The sequence below is a fragment of the Saccostrea cucullata genome, unplaced genomic scaffold (assembly GCF_032062105.1).
Source record: "Saccostrea cucullata isolate Sc308-1 unplaced genomic scaffold, CSIRO_AGI_Scuc_v1 ctg2659, whole genome shotgun sequence".
Lineage (NCBI taxonomy): Eukaryota > Metazoa > Mollusca > Bivalvia > Ostreida > Ostreidae > Saccostrea > Saccostrea cuccullata.
Genome location: NW_026935214.1, coordinates 46,990 through 64,056, shown reverse-complemented (window position 1 = coordinate 64,056; position 17,067 = coordinate 46,990). Strand labels below are relative to the sequence as shown.

At 33.6% G+C, this 17,067-nt stretch overlaps 1 protein-coding gene across 1 annotated transcript; it reads right to left on the bottom strand.

The window, feature by feature from the left end:
- Positions 1–929: 929 nt before the first annotated feature.
- Positions 930–16,585, bottom strand: LOC134242253 (uncharacterized; the record flags this gene model as incomplete). The annotated part of the gene is made up of 8 exons (XM_062724338.1): positions 16,519–16,585; positions 4,615–4,679; positions 3,946–4,173; positions 3,593–3,838; positions 3,273–3,413; positions 2,895–3,125; positions 1,175–1,426; positions 930–1,067 (listed from the first exon to the last, which is right to left on the bottom strand). Coding segments are annotated over exons 2-8 (1,300 nt in total), but the record flags the coding sequence as incomplete, so codon positions are not given.
- Positions 16,586–17,067: the final 482 nt, after the last annotated feature.

The following is a 17,067-nucleotide window of genomic DNA, read 5'->3' as shown; positions in this document are numbered from 1 at the left end:
AATGAGAAAATGCCATATGTCATTGTAATGCACTATATAATGCGCGTTCAACAACGCCAACACTAAGCCTAGTAAATTTTTTTAGGCACTGAGGGGCATTGAGCAGTGAGGGATCTTTTTCGTGTCAGTACCTACTTCGACACGGGACCTCGGTCTATACTGTACGGTAAAATATATGGAGATATATTTACGGTCTTTTCCGAAGGACAGGGATCCGTTTTAAAAAAGAAAAAATATGACTAAGTCCAAAAGCTTGAACTATTTAAAAATTTTGCAAAACTGATGATTCAGTTTAAAATTACCAGCGTAAAAATATATATCTATATTCCTTTCAGGAAGCTTCAAATCATTTTCAATAAAATAATATAGATTAGAAAATTACCGGTATAGACTTAACATAAAAAAATATTGGTATTAGTCGTAAGTTCTTTGGTAAAAGGGGTCCCTGGTCTCCACGTTCCACAGTGGGATTCGAACCCGCGTCGTAAGGATCATCTCCTTACTCCGCGACTTTAGAGCAGACGCTCTTCCACTTCGCCAAGTATGTGACTAAAACACACGTTAACAATGACAGTGCTCACACCAACCCTTCAACAGTTATGGTGGTGGTTTAAGGATTTCCGAATTTAGTTACAAACACACATTTATACCCATTATTTTGCCCCCGAAAATTCAATTCCGAATAAAATAAATAAATTTTATATTGAATAAAATCCCAGACAAAATGTAAAAAAAAATATTAAGACATATATTATAATAGTGTTTGTTAGGAAAGATTTGAAGACATTTAAATGATTTGACGAAGAATACTACCGTAAACGTTAAAATGAATTTAATCTGCAATTTCTTCTGATACGTATACATTAGAAATAAGAACATTGTGTTTTAGGCATTTTTACGAGTAGTTTTAAAGGTTTTCTATTACTTACTCTGACTACAGCGATGACCTTTAAATCCGGGTTTACACTCAAAACAGTTCCCTGAAGAAATATTACATCTTTGCTCGAGGCAGTTTTCTGGACAAAAGTGGACACAATACTGGCCATAGTACTTAGATTCAGGGCATCCTGTTTAGTACCATGAAAATATTAAATGTCTCCCTCTAAAAAATGTTACAAAGGTTTAATACAATTATAGTTTATCGTGTAAAACGTACCGCAATATTTAAACTCACCGTACACCTCCAATTCACACAATTCATTATATGCATATTGAGAATAGTAACTTGGATACGTCACGCCCGGCTTCCGTTCATTGTAATATATAACATATCGCCCGTCATAAGGACAGCTGATTGTCTGGTTCTCTGTTGGTGCACCACTTTCTTGTTGCATTTCATGAAAACAGAGACGACCACTGTCTTTATTGGTATTGTTTGAAATGTAGACATAAAATCCAGCAAGTCGGTTGTAGTATGCTCCAGGACCTAGGAAAATAAATGTGTTGATGTTTAAGTTTTCAAATTTCTTATTTTATTCATGAAAAATCCGCCTGATAATTGATTTCCTGTAACATAAAACGATCAATATGAAACAATTGAAATATTTCCATGCATAACTGAAGAGGTATAAGGGAATGCTTCGAGATTGTGATGACTTTTCAAATTTGAATATCGAAAATTGTTTATCAATATTGAAATATTAAACTGTGTTTAAGCTCAGACAACCATTGTTTAAATTGACAACATATTAACCGCGAATCTAAACACGATTCGTCATAAAACTGCATTCCATATTCGATGGGTCTTTGTAATTGTCAATGGTGTTGACGGATAAACGCTGTATAGCACTTGGTAGCGAGAAAAAATGACTGTTTATTTCTAAAGCGGGAAAGTAAGATGCCAAAGAAACTTACAACAGTTGCAGTGATCAGTGCAATATACAAACAAACACAATTAAGCAATGAATCATTACTTTTTGAAAGATTTACTTTCAAAACTGCAACGGTGTGTGCAAACAAATTGAGCAACGCGCGTCAGCGTCAAAATTTGTTTGCACACACCGTTGCAGTTATAAGACTATATGTTTTAATAGTAATGATTCATTGCTTATATTTACATTTTATAACTCTACCTTAACTGCAAATGTTATTTATATTTAAAAACATATGTATTATCCTTCGTGTAAGCTAGCTACAGTACATGTATATGGAAACAGGAAACGTTAAAATTTCTGGTCAATATGAGCGTGATTTTTTTTTGCTTATTTTTTTTTTCACTTTCTCAGCGTTCAACAATTGTGAAGTAAAACTAAAATGCACTTTTAACCTTTTGGCACCCTGTCCTTGTTATGATGTTTTGAATGCATACATTTCCATTCACTTTATATGCAAAAAACATAAGTAATATAAACATATGCATGCAACTGCAATTAAAATATACAAAACAAAGGTAATGCAAGATAACAAGTACGAAACAGGTCGTCATTCCACGCTGATACATGTACTAATGAAAATTAATCTGTCAGGAGTAACAAATTGAATTTACCCCCATGTTTGCATCGTAGATGGAGTTATCAAAACATGGTATGAAACGTCAGTCAACATTCCGGTTAAGGTCATTTAATTTATACAAAATTTGATTAACATATATAAATGAATGGGACTGGGCAACAGGAAAAGCCTATTTAAGCCCTCTCCTTAATAAATCAAGTGCCTGTTAAAGTGAAAATAATCAGTACGTCGCAATCAGTAGTAAAAATTTACTTGGTAAAAACGTCAAATAATTTCAATTTTAACAATCTTTGAACCTTAATTATTTTGTATACATTGTATAATAAATCTGAGCTAAAAAGGATTCATTAGATTTCCTATTCAAAGTTTAATAAAGCGGCCACATATAGATAATAATTACAGAAAAATTCCTGAAACACATTTGATAAAAATTAATTTCATACTTGCAACATTATTAGTCCTATAATAGATATGGATGTGACTAATGCTGACGATTTTCTGTAGATCAACTCTCCACTCTGCTGTTGTTTTTTGAGCGCCTGATATTGTACACTGTTCTCCATCAGCTCCACGGTCAGAATATCTCCCGTCCACTGCTTTCCCTGCTCCCCATGCTACAGGTTTATTTGGCCAATTGTGTTGCTGCCAGGCAGGTCTCCCAAAGGCTAAATTCACTTGTAAACAAAATGACAGAGAGTTCAATTGTCCTTTAATATAGTTCTATGTTTTTTATGACGATTAATTTTTGAAAGTATTGATAACATAAAGTGAAGATATTATACAAAGAAACGAAACGCTTTATAACATTTTATGTAACTTACAATAACTACAGTGCAGCCCTTGATACCCTGAAAGACAACCTTTCACACAGTTTCCAGTTATTGCGTCACACTGCTGTCCCTGACAATTGACTGGACATGTTTGATTACAATATCCACCATAATATCCAGGAGTTGTACAACCTATATAAGAAATATAAGAAATACATATGATAAGTAACTACTTCGTATTTCATTTAATTTGTAGCTTGTCCATATCTAATTACCAAAGAATCAGAGAAAGCAACATATCGTCCAGGAAAATTCGCATACATCATGTAGAATGTAAATTACAATCTGTTTCTCTGACTATTACACCTTACCATACACCTCCACTTCACAAAGTTCATTGAATGCAAACTGAGAGTAGTAGGAAGGATAGACCACACCGCTAAGACGTTCGTTGTAGTATATAACATATTGTCCATACACGAAACAGTTGATCCTTTGATCTTGTAGAGGTGTACCGCTAACAGTCTGTAATTCATGGAAACAGAGTATTCCGTTCTCTTTTGACGTCGTGTTGGAAACATATAGGTAAAATCCAGCAAATCGAAAAGCGTACGAACCTGCATTTAAAGGTACAAATTCAGTATCATATATCCTTGAATCTTTTTGAGCCAATACTATAGCATTTCTTTTTTTGATATGAGCACCCATCTAATTTCACACATACCAGGATTATTATCCGTCCTGTAGAAGATGTTGATGTAACTGATGCTGACAACACTTTCTAGATCCACTCTCCATTCTGCTGTCTGTTGTCTGTTTGCTGATATTGTACACTGGTCACCTGTTGCTCCACGGTCAGTATACTTCCCATCCACAGCCTTGTCTGCTCCCCACGGCAGGGAATCTGAATAATTTTTCATCTGCCAGCCAGGTTTCCCTAATGCTAAATTTTCTATTAAAAAACAATAAATCTTTCCATTTTCATTTATTTAATATATAAGCATGTAGTTTTTCATATATATTTTATGCAATAATTTCTATATGACATATAGATGTATATGAAGGTATATGTGTGTATTTTTAACGTGTAGTTATAACATACTCTTTCTCCCAATTTGATTTCATTTTTTTTAATTTTATAAGTTTAATCACCGTTTTTTTTAATCAAAAATTGCTCGTAGTGATACATGCACCAGAATGGTCATTTAATATTATCTATGCTATAGTTATGTCACATCTTAGATTTAAGGTAGATTTTAAAAAAAAAGTATTTTCTCTATTGCAGTAACTAGGGTATTATTGAAGATGTTTTGAACATAAAATCAAGAAAAAATCAAGAAAGTATATTTTAGCAGTTATAAGCAAAACTTAGATAATTTGATATTTTCCTTACGATATGCACAAGTACACGTTGCATACATGAGGACGTAGATAACACTGAGTATCATTCTCTTCATTCTACAAAAATTATAATTAAATTTATAAAAATGTGTTTGTGAAACACTGATGCCCCCGTATGGCAACATAGCGAAGGTTTAGCTTTCTCTAATGCTGATCAAATATGTTGGTACCTTAAGTAAGGCCTTTTCAGAAGAAAAACATATGTGAAATAAAAAAAACCCAAGCACCACCTGTTCAAGGGTTATGATCAAGGTTAACATTTTTAAAGGAAGGACAAACTCTGGGTCAAGGTCAAAGGGTCAAGGTTGTAGGTTTCTAAAGAAACAGGCCTTGTCTCAAAGATTACATATGGTAAGTATAAAAGCGCTGGCCATTACTGTTCAAAAGTTATGGCCAAGGTAAAAATTTGTAAAAATAAGGTCAAACGCCAAGGTCAAGGTCAAAGTTGTTTATATCCATTAAAAGGTCTTCTCACAAGAATTACACATTTGAAGTACGAAAGTCCTAGCCCTTGCTGTTCAAAAGTTATGACCAAGGTTAAAGTTTTTTTTTGTAAGTACGTAATTCTCCAAGGTCAAGGTCAAAATTCTTGGTTTCCAATGAAAGGTCTTGCTAAAAGGAAGTGATATTTGAAAAATGAAATTCCTAGTATCTACAGTTTAATAATTAGGGCCAAAGTAAAAATTTGCAATTTATGTGTAAAGGTCTAATTCTAAGGTCAAGGTCAAGGTTTTTAGTATCAAATGAGAGGTCTTGTCACAAAGATTATATATTTTAAGTATGAAAGCCCTAATACTAATCCTTAAAAATTATGGTCAAGGTTGTATTTTTAAAGTAGGTTAAACTCCAAGGTCAAAGGGTCAAGGTTCTTGGTATTTAATGAAGCGACTTCTCACACGAATTACATACGTGAAGTATGAAAGCCCTACCTCTTTCTGCTTAAAAGTTATAGCCAAGGTTAAAGTTTTTTAATAAGTACAGAAATCTCTAAGGTCTTGGTCAAAAGGTCAAGGTTGCTGGTATCGAATAAAAAGTCTACTCACAAAGAATACACAAATAAGTATAAATGCCCTGGTATTAACTATTCAAAAGATTTGGTCAAAGTATGGTCAAAGTAAAAGTTCAAAATTTTTGTTTAAAAGTGGGTCAAACTCCAAGGTCAAGGTCAAATTTGGTGGTACCCAAAGAAAGATCTTGTCACAAAGAATACACATGTGAAATATGAATTCCATAGCTCCACTAAATCAAAAGATATGAACAAGGTTAAAGTTTTTTTCGGACAAACAGATAAACAGAAAGACAGAGAGACAGACAGACAGATGGACACGACAAAATTTATATACCCCAAGACTTCGTTTACGGGGGCATAAAAATGACAAATATCAATTTATTATTTAATATCAACATAACACTAACAAATAAATTATAATTTCTTCCTTGGAAGTTGGAAGTTCCTTGCAGGTTCACGAAGGAAATATGGCTAAATATATGATGTACTACTCGGCATAAAACAACAATAACCTGTCCTAAGAGATGCTATCTTTAGACAGTTGCTTAAGTCGTAAGTCTTTAAGAGAACCTTAACTTCGATATTCCTAAGAAGTCATCGTTTCTTAGTGTTTTGAGGTTCACTTTTTGCTGCAGAACTGTAGCTCTCTGCTTGAGAAAATTTGAACAGTTAAAGCAGGGAACTAAAAACCTTCGATTTACGCTGCCGAGTTCGTGTCGCTAACTTAAAGTATTATTCCTTGTTGTTTATGCTTTCTCTGGCTTTTAGAATGGTATTCGATAATTAATCATCGATTTAACTCTTATTTATTTATTCTTTTTTTTACCTTTTAACTGTCCAAAACAGTCCCGTTTATAGTATTGTAATGTCGGATTAAACGAATCCCAATTCGACGTCCTGTAACAAATACCCTTTTAATAGCTTTTTAAGGTAAGTTAATTTTCGGGAATTGGAGTTAAATGTATGACTTATTATTGAATACAATTTTTAAGGTTGGTAAAGTATAAATTCGAGAAATAATACCCAGAGTAAGAAAAAAAAAATCGAAGATTTTTACAACGCTTCTGTATCTGTAGCTCTCTGCTTTATTGACCGAATTTTCTCAAGCAGAGAGCTACAGTTCTGCAGCTAGTTCGCTTTGTGATTGGGAGGCTAGTGTTCGTTTGTTTCCTGTTAGCAGCTCTTCTTTAAACCTTATACTATGGGAGGGGGTGATCTTGGCTGTTTGGTGAAAAAGTCGAAATCTTTTAGATTAGACCTTAAATGAATCTTTTTGGCTCACTGGTTCAGGGTAGTTAAAGTGTAAATCTGAATCCTTCACCAATAATTGGTGTCGTTCCGTATAATTTGGAAACTGTTACATGTAAACTAGACGTAAACAACATATAATCTACCAAATAGTTAGTAAATATACCCGGTATAGTCTTACCACAGTAATTTTAATTTTACACAATATGGAGTCTATCTTTATATTTTCTGTTTTTCCATTGTCATTAACACACATGTAAAACACAGATAAAAGCTTTAACTTGAACAGTGACTTTATGTAAACAGTTTAACGCTTGCATTGAATAAAAAATATGAATATTTTAAAGGTCAGTTTAAAAGTCTCGTATATAGCAATGCATGTCTGGGAAAAGAATACGATTCTAAAGTCGATAAACTGTATTATTTTTTTTAATCTGAAATTTACAACATTAAAACTACAGCATTATTTAAACAAATGCATGTTAATCTTACCCTAGAATGCATACATCTCGTCGGCAGATTTCAGTTTTTGTCAAGTTTTAAACCAGGAAGTTAATTGACAGTAGGCATAGTTTTACATCTTAACGTCTTCATATAAATGCCTCTCCAGGGCTGAGCGCTTGACAGCTTCTAATTCAAAGAGAACCAATTAAGGGTTATTTGAGTAAATTTTAAAATTATGATGGAGAAAATTTTAAGTCAACTGCATTTAGGTCAACACAGTTAATACTGTAATTTCAACCCCCTGTTAGACATGTAAACCTGTGAGTAAAAACACAGACTGATTATTATTCAAATTAGCATCTATTTGTGTATACAAAATAGATGCCTTTATTTTACGAGAAAAGTATATTTGAAGGGACCTATATCCTAGTTTATAGGTCCCAAGTATTTGTTATTTGAACGTTGGCTTTTAAGGGTCGGGTTCGGTTGACACATCAAGTGTAGTATATAAAAGGTCGGGATTGTTATTCACATTCCTTTCTCCTGAACCTTCACTCTCTACCATCGGCTCATACATTCACCTCTGTCGTTGGCTCGCGTATATCACAGTGATAAACACGAGAAATAGTGCGTTTGTTTTAATTCATTATATTTCAATTTCTATGCTTATGTCTGAGTTTCGAGATAGATATTTACTAAATAAATCCAGAACTATTAATTTAATTTGAAATAATCCTGCAAATATCACGTTTTATATGTTATGTCAAAAATCTTGACGTGAGCCCATTGCAGAGGTGTCTGAGAGAGGAACGAACGACAACTCTGCATGGGAGATTGCTGAACCTTTCGAAGGTAAAGACGCATAACAATTGATTGCAATAAAATACATGAAATGTTGTTTTGTAACTTTAAAAACCCGCCCTCCCACTACCTTTTTTAGAATGTTCCCTTTTTCGCTAAGTAAAGAATGAGGTTCTGCTGCTGGTTTTTTGCTTTATTTTGTAGTGAAACAGCTTTGATCTGCACATCCGAGATGAATACCTTATACCCATAGAAAAAATATCCCGGTGCTGTCTAAGGAAAAGTTAAAGTGAAGAATATACCACATGATGCCTACATCAAGTCCATTGCCAGCTTTTAGGATTGTGCTAAACATGCATTAAACTGTCTCTGTGCAATATGCGTACCGAATAGTGTTGCCAAATTGTAAAACTTTCTATCGTTTATAAAATCGAATCGGTAGCATATAGTCGATCATAGGATTGTTATTTTGAACTAAAAGAAACCGTCGTGGCACTTTTTCAAGGAGAAGTCATTAGTGTGAAGCGTCTGCGCACACCAAGTCAACTGACAACTGAACGTTTGTGTGAAACTTGTAATAAACTGTCACCTTGTTGAAATGCTAATGCTAGTGTAAACTAAGCTAATAAGCTTACTCTTGGTGACAGTAATATATACTTTAGAACTGTACTACATCGTACAGGTTTGAAATATGAAAAATGTTGATATTTGAAGTTTGAGATGTTTGATCTATAAAGTTTGAGATATTAATGATATTTGATATGCAAGATTTGATAAAATAAGTTGATATGCTTGATATTGGAATTTGAGATATGACATATTGATTGATTGATTTGATTGATTTGATTGATTGATTGATTGATTGATTGATTTGAACAATTTGTATGTGTGCTGACCCTCCGCGGTTAACCCGGGATGGTTAGAAAAAAGAAACACACATTGTTGATCTTTGAATTTGGTGGGTTTGCCCAATTGGAATGGCATCCCACAATTTTGTATTGTGCCACGGCCAATATACGCCACAATAAATAAGTATAAATTCTATATTGAGTTTTGTGTCAATTTTCTCTGTATAAATAATTATTTCACAAAAACTAATTGCAAACGCGTATTTTTGGGAAGCCTTTTAAAATAAAAAAAAATGCTTGAGTAAATATTGTTGAACATTTAGGGGTTTTACGTAATATATATGAGGAAGTAGCTAGGATGCCAGAAAACACATGTATGATTTGAAATTTAGGCAGTACTTGTAAATCACAGTGAATTGTTATTACGTTTACTTACATGTATAATGTATGATTGAAAATTAAAGTTTTAAATGTTCAAGTGTTAGAGCAATGTAAAATCAAAGTACTGAAAGTACTGAAAAGCGGTTAGCATGCTTTCATCGAATATGTACAGTGTACAATAACAAAAAATGCATTGAATGATGATATTAAAGTAGGCATGCATATCTTTTTCCAGTGTCATCAGCGAAGAAGCAGACACACTGAATTTTGTAGTACTTAACTAAATGGTATAACCAATAACATCCCAGGCTGATGTCACAAATGTTTGTTTCAAAATATCAACCTGAGATTTTCAGTTTGAAAGACAGGAAGTTCAATTTCAAAAATTTCTCCCTAATTGTCTCCATTGGTGGCGTCCAAAAGTGCTCAGAACGAAAAACAAATTATGTTGATGTTGCAAATTTAATTGGCTTTCATGCTCTATTGATTCTGAAATTAGGTAACTGTAAAGGCTACTATAGCAAACAACTCAAAAAGAAAATAAAATGATAATTCAAATTCTTTAGATTAATTGATTTTGGAGTACTGTACATAGATCTTTAGCTGGCTAGTCTGAGAAAAACGGATGGACGAGCAGAGAATTAATTAATTTCAGAGCTTCAGTTTCGTAGGCTCACTGCGGGTCAGCAGGTGTGACCTGTCATTGGGGATGCTTACTTCTCCTAGGCACCGGAACTTTCAAGGATCCGTTTTTCTTTTGAGACCGATCACTGTTCATTCTGTATTTTGATACAGATACTGAGTACATCTGTTTATTAATATTATGAACTATTTCTGTCACAGGAAGAAAGACAAGTAAACAAGATAATAAAGTTTTAAGAAATGTACATTATTGACTTTTCATACAATTAAATGTTCGAATAAGTAAATGGTATATAACAATTATTTAAAAAAGAGTCTTGCACGATATGTATAAACGAACATATACCGAGTATTTGGCAAATAATTTTCATGAAAAAAAAAACCGTGTGAAAAGGAAAAAAAGTTGTTGTTTAATCCATCAATACTAGTATTTTAAAAATTCAAAGGTTCACTAAAAGTCAGTGTATAACAAACAATTTAATTGTCCATTGCAAGAATTATCTAGGTATCATTGTCACTTTCTTCAATATGTCGCATAAGCAATACATTGTTGTTTTTTTTTTTTTTTACTAAAAACAAGTATGCGAATTTCTATCAATATGTCTGTAAGCATCTGTTTTTTAATTTTTATTTCTTCTCAAAGGCTCAAAATGATAATTAACAAATTTGACAAATTCAAATTAAAAAAGTATTTTTACAACTTATACCTTGCATAGGAATTTAGCAAACTTTCAAAAATAATCATTCATTAGATATAATTTTCAATTTGTGCTTATCGTCAAGATTTTTCAAGCCTCTTTTTTCTGTGCATATTTTATATCGGCTGATTTTTAGAGAAGGATCGAATGCCGATTAAATTTTTTTCTCCAATTTTTAAAATTAATTTTAGTATTTTCAGGCTCCCATTATTTTTTTTTTAATAAAAATGTGATCGTTTAAAATCGTTTGTAATAATTAGACTGAGTACAGAATTTATCCCTGGAAATAAAGCTTTTATCATCTTTTAAGTAATCTCAATTGAGAAAAAAAGGAAAAGAAAACAAACGTTTCATTATGGAAGTAATCCATAACTGTACAATTTACAGATGTATTCAGTATTTTTATATAAAGGCTTTCTTCGTGTACTAGTATTAGTTAAGTTAATTAAAGGGATGCCTTAATATTTTGGAAAATGAAACTCGATCGAGAGATTCTCCGATGTTTTGCAGTCGGTAATAACCTTCAACCCCTTTAGCCAGTAATTAACCCGTCCTCCCTGTGCCAAGTAGCATAATTCGGTCAAATATTTATTGTTCATGAGGGGTGCCTTATAATTAATCACAGGCACCTGAATTTTTATCAATCTCTAAATTAGCCAAATATCGAAACATTCTACCCCCTCTATATATAAATACACAAGGTGTCAAACGCCATTTTGACCACCTGTTCGATTCAGGCTTCAATTTAACACATAAATCGGAAATGCCTACTTCTTTTCGTGTAGCATTGGGTTCAAATATGATATTTCTCGATATACATTTCTTCATAAAGTTTAAATCTAACGCGTTGATAATGTTATCTGCTAAACTTCATGCTGACTTCGAACCAATCGCCATCAGCTGATGTCACGGAAATTTAATCTCGACACCAAATGCTCCTATACATAATTTTTTTTTAATACAACAATTATAAATTTATTTCATTGACAAACAAAATCAGAAAAAAATTAAAAAACCGAAAGATTATGTTGTTTTGATAGTCCTGATTTTATTTAACATATGTTATATGTGTTAGAAACAAATCATAGATACTAGGTAGAGGCTTTGTTGAAGTTTCCGTTGTCGATAGGTAGCGCCTTATGGAAGTTTCCGGTGTCGATAAAAATCGGACACATGCCATAAAGCGGTTAGCGAAGCTAACCGCTTAAAAATTGTGTACGGTTGTCTATGCTTTTAAACAATTGTTTAGTCACCTGAAGGAATTGCGTGATCCGATAACGTGCAGAAAGAAAATAAATCTTATTATACCCGCACTTTCTAAAGAAAGTTCGGGTATATTGCTGTTACTCATGTCCGTCCGTCCGTCCGTCCGTCCGTCTGTCACACTTTTCTTCCCTGAACTCCTCCTACATTTTACACAGTAGCTTAATCATCTTTTGGGAGATGGTTGTTGGGGTCATGCAGATGTGCAGTAAGGTTTTGGAATTTTGTTTTTGCCCCGGGGGGTCATTTGGTGGTCGAAAAATGACGTTTTTTATGCAAAAAGCCCCGTCTTCCCTGAACTCCTTCTACATTTTACTCAGCAGCCTAACCAGCTTTTGGGAGATGGTTGGTGGGGTCATGTAGATGTGCAGTAAGCTTTCGGAATTTTGATTTTGCCCCAGGGGGTCAAATGGGGGTCGAAAAATGACGTTTTTTAAGCAAAAAGCTCCGTCTTCCCTGAACTACTCTTACATTTTATTCAGCAGCCTAATCATCTTTTGGAAGATGGTTGGTGGGGTCATGTAGATGTGCAGTAAGGTTTTGGAATTTTGATTTTGCCCCGGGGGGTCAAATGGGGGTCGAAAAATGATATTTTTTATGCCAAAAGCCCTGTCTTCCCTGAAATCCTCTTACATTTTACTCAGGAGCCTAATCATCTTTTGGGAGATGGTTGGTGGTGTCATGTAGATGTGCAGTAAGGTTTCGGAATTTTGATTTTGCCCTGGGGGGTCAAATGGGTGTCGAAAAATGACTTTTTTAATGCAAAAAGACCCTTCTTCCCTGAACTCCTCTTACATTTTACTCAGCAGCCTAATCATCTTTTGGGAGATGGTTGGTGGGGTCATGCAGATGTGTAGTAAGGTTTATGAATTTTGATTTTGCCCCAGGGGGTCAAATGGGGGTCGAAAAATAACGTTTTTTATGCTAAAAGCCCCATCCTCCCTGAACTCCTCTTACATTTTATTCAGCAGCCTAATCATCTTTTGGGAGATGGTTGGTGGGGTCATGTAGATGTGCAGTTAGGTTTTGGAATTTTGATTTTGCCCGGGGGGTCAAATGAGGGTCGAAAAATGACGTTTTTTTATGGAAAAAGCCCAGTCTTCCCTAAACTCCTTTTTCGTTTTAAACAGTGGTCTTATCCTCTTTTGGGAGAGTTCACTCTTTTGAAATTTTGTTAAAACATCAAGGTCAAGGGGTAAAAAATCATAGCATGTTGGGAAACATCTTGTTATGGGTAATGTTCACTTGAAATGTGAAATTCGAATCTCTTCTCAATGAAAAGGAAATACAACATTAATGAAAACTAAGTTAAATTTCAAGGTCAAGGTCACAGAGTCAAAAAGTCATGATACATTTGGAAAGGTCTTATCACAGGTAATATGAATGCCCTTTCATTTATCTTTCAAAATGATTAATTCAAAGCAATTAATTTGTTTATGAAATTAGGTCAAACTTCAAGGTCATGGGTAATAAAAATCATAGTGTATTTAGAATGGTATTGTCCCATTTAATACTAATACACATGTTTAATATAAAAGTCCTGTCTCTTCTCATTCAAAATATATGACCATGATGACCAATTGCAAGGTTAAATTTATTGTGACAGATGGGCAGATTGATAAACAAATGAGATTTAATGTACCCTACCTTAGCGAAAATGGGGGACAATAAATGTCTTTGCTGTTCTTGAGAAGAAGATTTATGTTGGAAAAAGTCCCCTGCATATTTAAATGTAAATTGGTTGAAATTGGCCCAGTGGTTCTTAAGAAGTTAATGTGAAAAGTTTGCAGACAAACAGATGGACAACAGAAATCAGTACATTTCAGAAAACAGTATGCTTATAAATAGTTAATCAAGGTGCTTTGGGTAGCAAAATTAAGCTAAACTGGTATATCTAATCTGGTATATCTAATTCATCCGCAGAGCTTAGTATATTTTAATATGCACAACCTTTTCAACTCTTATCATAATCATTTTTAAAAATTTATATCACCATGTCTCATTCAAGGGAGAACTAGAGATATGACCAGATGTATATCTGTTGAATATAAAATATGTACATGTATACTGAGTTTTTTTAGTAATTTGTTTGTTTGTTGTGACAGCAACTGTTATGGCAGCTTTTTGCAAAGGTTGAAGTTTCTCAAATGTAAGTCAAACTCCAAGGTCAAGGTCAAAGGGTCAAAATTGTTGGTATCAAAGGGAAAGTCTTGTCACAAGGAATACACATGTGAAAAAAGAGAGAAATCCCTAGAACTTCCTCACCTGTTCAAAAGTTATTGCCAAGGTTAAAGTTAAATTGGGTTCAACTCTAAGGTCTAGGTCAAAAATAATTATACCTGTTGAAAGTTCACAATGATTACACATGTTAGAGCATGAAAGTCCTAGCACCACCTGTTCAAAACTTAGGCCAAGTTTAAGGTATTTTTCTTGTAAAAGTGGGTCAAACTCCAAGGTCAAGAGATCAAGAGGTCAAAATTGGTGGTACCCATTAAAAGGTTTTGCCAAAAGAAATTTACCTATGAAATATTGAAGCCATGTGTATAGCCCAATCCACTTAAAACTAATGGGCAAGGTTAAAGTTTTTGTGGACAGACAAACATACATAAACATAGGAAACAAAATATGTATATATAGTCAAATGAAAAAATTTTCTACTATTATGGAGTCATAAGATCAATTGTCATTTCAGGGACAGGGAGTCAGTGGCTAGGGAGATCAGACACCCCCCCCCCCCCTGGAATTAGCAGTTATTTAAATAAGACTATGTACTGTAGAGAATAAAAATGACTTTGGACATCCTCCCCCTTAGAAAACAGGGACTCCACCATCATTGTTTTTATTATTATTTTTTATTTGCTTCTCAGGAAATCTTGGGCTGATTTTTTTGACTGAGGTGTGACACCCCCCCCCTTTCTGAAAAAAAATTCTGGATCTGCGCCTGTATATACTGAATGTCCGCAACGGGAGATAACTTGACAATGTGAAATTTGTCGACTGTGGCATGCGATGATCTTTGACCGTTTTTGAACTTCAACCTAACCATTTGCATTTATTTATTTTTATGCAATCTATACTAAATCTTGTACTAACCGAATGTCATAGGTCGTGACAACGAATTCATGAAATGTAATCCATATAATCCAATTAAAACACAAATGATTTTAACTGACCACACTGCATCGTCAGCATACATGTGCTAAATAATCTCATTCGACAAACCTTTGCTGATTCCGTTGCCAGTATGAATCGGCCGAGGTGTGCCGAGAGGTGATATCTATAAATATGATAATGGGTGACGCAAACCCAATGTGAATGTAGAAAATAAGATGTTCACACGTAAAACTGTTTAGTACAAGAACAAATTTCAAACTATCATAATAAACTATGTTTTAACATAACTTTGCCATCTAGGTCTATTTTTAAAAAATGTGAGAGTGAGAGAGAGTGTGTGTGTGTGTGTGTGTGGGGGGGGGGGGGGGAGAGAGAGATAGGCATCATAATCGGGTTGTATTTTCAATGGGGTTTTTTCCCGACCAAGTACTAAATCAGTTTGCACATTTTGATAAATTCATCAAAAACGCTTTGTACTAAAATAATATGTCGTTGAGAAAGTAAATTTAAAAAGTTCCAAATTATGGGCAAAATATTTATCTGAATCTAATTAAGTAATTTACTTCAATCATTAATTAAATTCTGTTATTTCAGACTGGTAATGAATTAAGTATTCAAAATACATATGTGAGGCTCATAGATCATATGGTCACCTGAAAATTTTATGTTCAATTTGACGAATATAGAATTATTTTGACTTCTTCCTTGGAAAGTCCAATATGAAGGAGTGTGTATTTAGAGGCAAACACCATAGTGCGGGTATTACTGTCTCATGACAGCATCTAGTCTTTGAAATTGCAACACATATATCAAACAGCTAAAGGAAGAATTTTCAATTTCTTGTTTTATTCGGAATGAGTAACCAAATCAGGGTGAACTTTACATGATTAGAGGTATTTACAGGGAACAAAGTCGCACATGTTTTTTCTATACCTACGATGATACACAAATGCATTTAATCAAGTTAACTTGTGATAAAAAAAAATTGTTTAAGAGAGTCATGGGAAAACAAACAAAATTTTAGATACTTTTCTCTGCGGGAAACACACAGTACAAATTTGCCTATCTAAGATTTTATTGATAAGAAGTATTTGATAAATATAAAGTGCGGAAAACCATGCGGGGCAGACATACGCAGACCGAATTACAGAGGGACAGACAGTCAGACGGACAGAGGCGAAGGAAATCTTTAATCTCCTCCAATTTCTCCGGTAGAGGACTAACAAAAGCATGTGTGATATCCAGGAATAGTTTCATTTACCATAAATAAAAGTTGCACAAATTCAATTCGACAAGGCAAGAATTTAATGCTTCACGTTAAACACTTGCTACAGAAATTGCATGTTCATATATGACACCAATTTTAGACAACATATACAAACAATATAGTTTATCAATGTCCATTGTTAAATCTTTTTTAAACTTTCCTATAATATTTATAAATTTACCTTTACAATACCTGAAAGCTTTTAAAATATTCCCATTGTTGCGAAAATACACATACTTTTACAGAAACCAAACACAGTTAATTAAAATCGAAGATAACAGAAGGAAGTGAAAAACAAGAAATAAAACGCAGTGTATAAATCAAAACGGAAAGAAAGTGGAAAAAAGACAGAAAGATAATTCTGATATCCGAATGTAACAAAAATTAAATAAACATCGTGAAGTTCAAAGGGAAACATGATATTTTTTAACTTTTTAATAGGAAGCCTGTAAAATGAAACTGCTATTAACATACTGTCTCGTTAAATGTGATATCATGGCAAATCACTGAGACAGTTAATTATCTTTATATACAAATCTGTGTGTTCAAATCTCTTTTTAATGTGAATTTTTCATATAACGATTTTTAATATCAGAAGTTTATTTACAAAAGAACAAGTTGTCCTTTTTCCGGACTATTTGTTTTTGTTACTGTATAACAATATCCCGAACTGCAAAATATCGTTTTGTGAAATTTCTTCGAGAAATAAAAAATACACATTTTGTCCTTG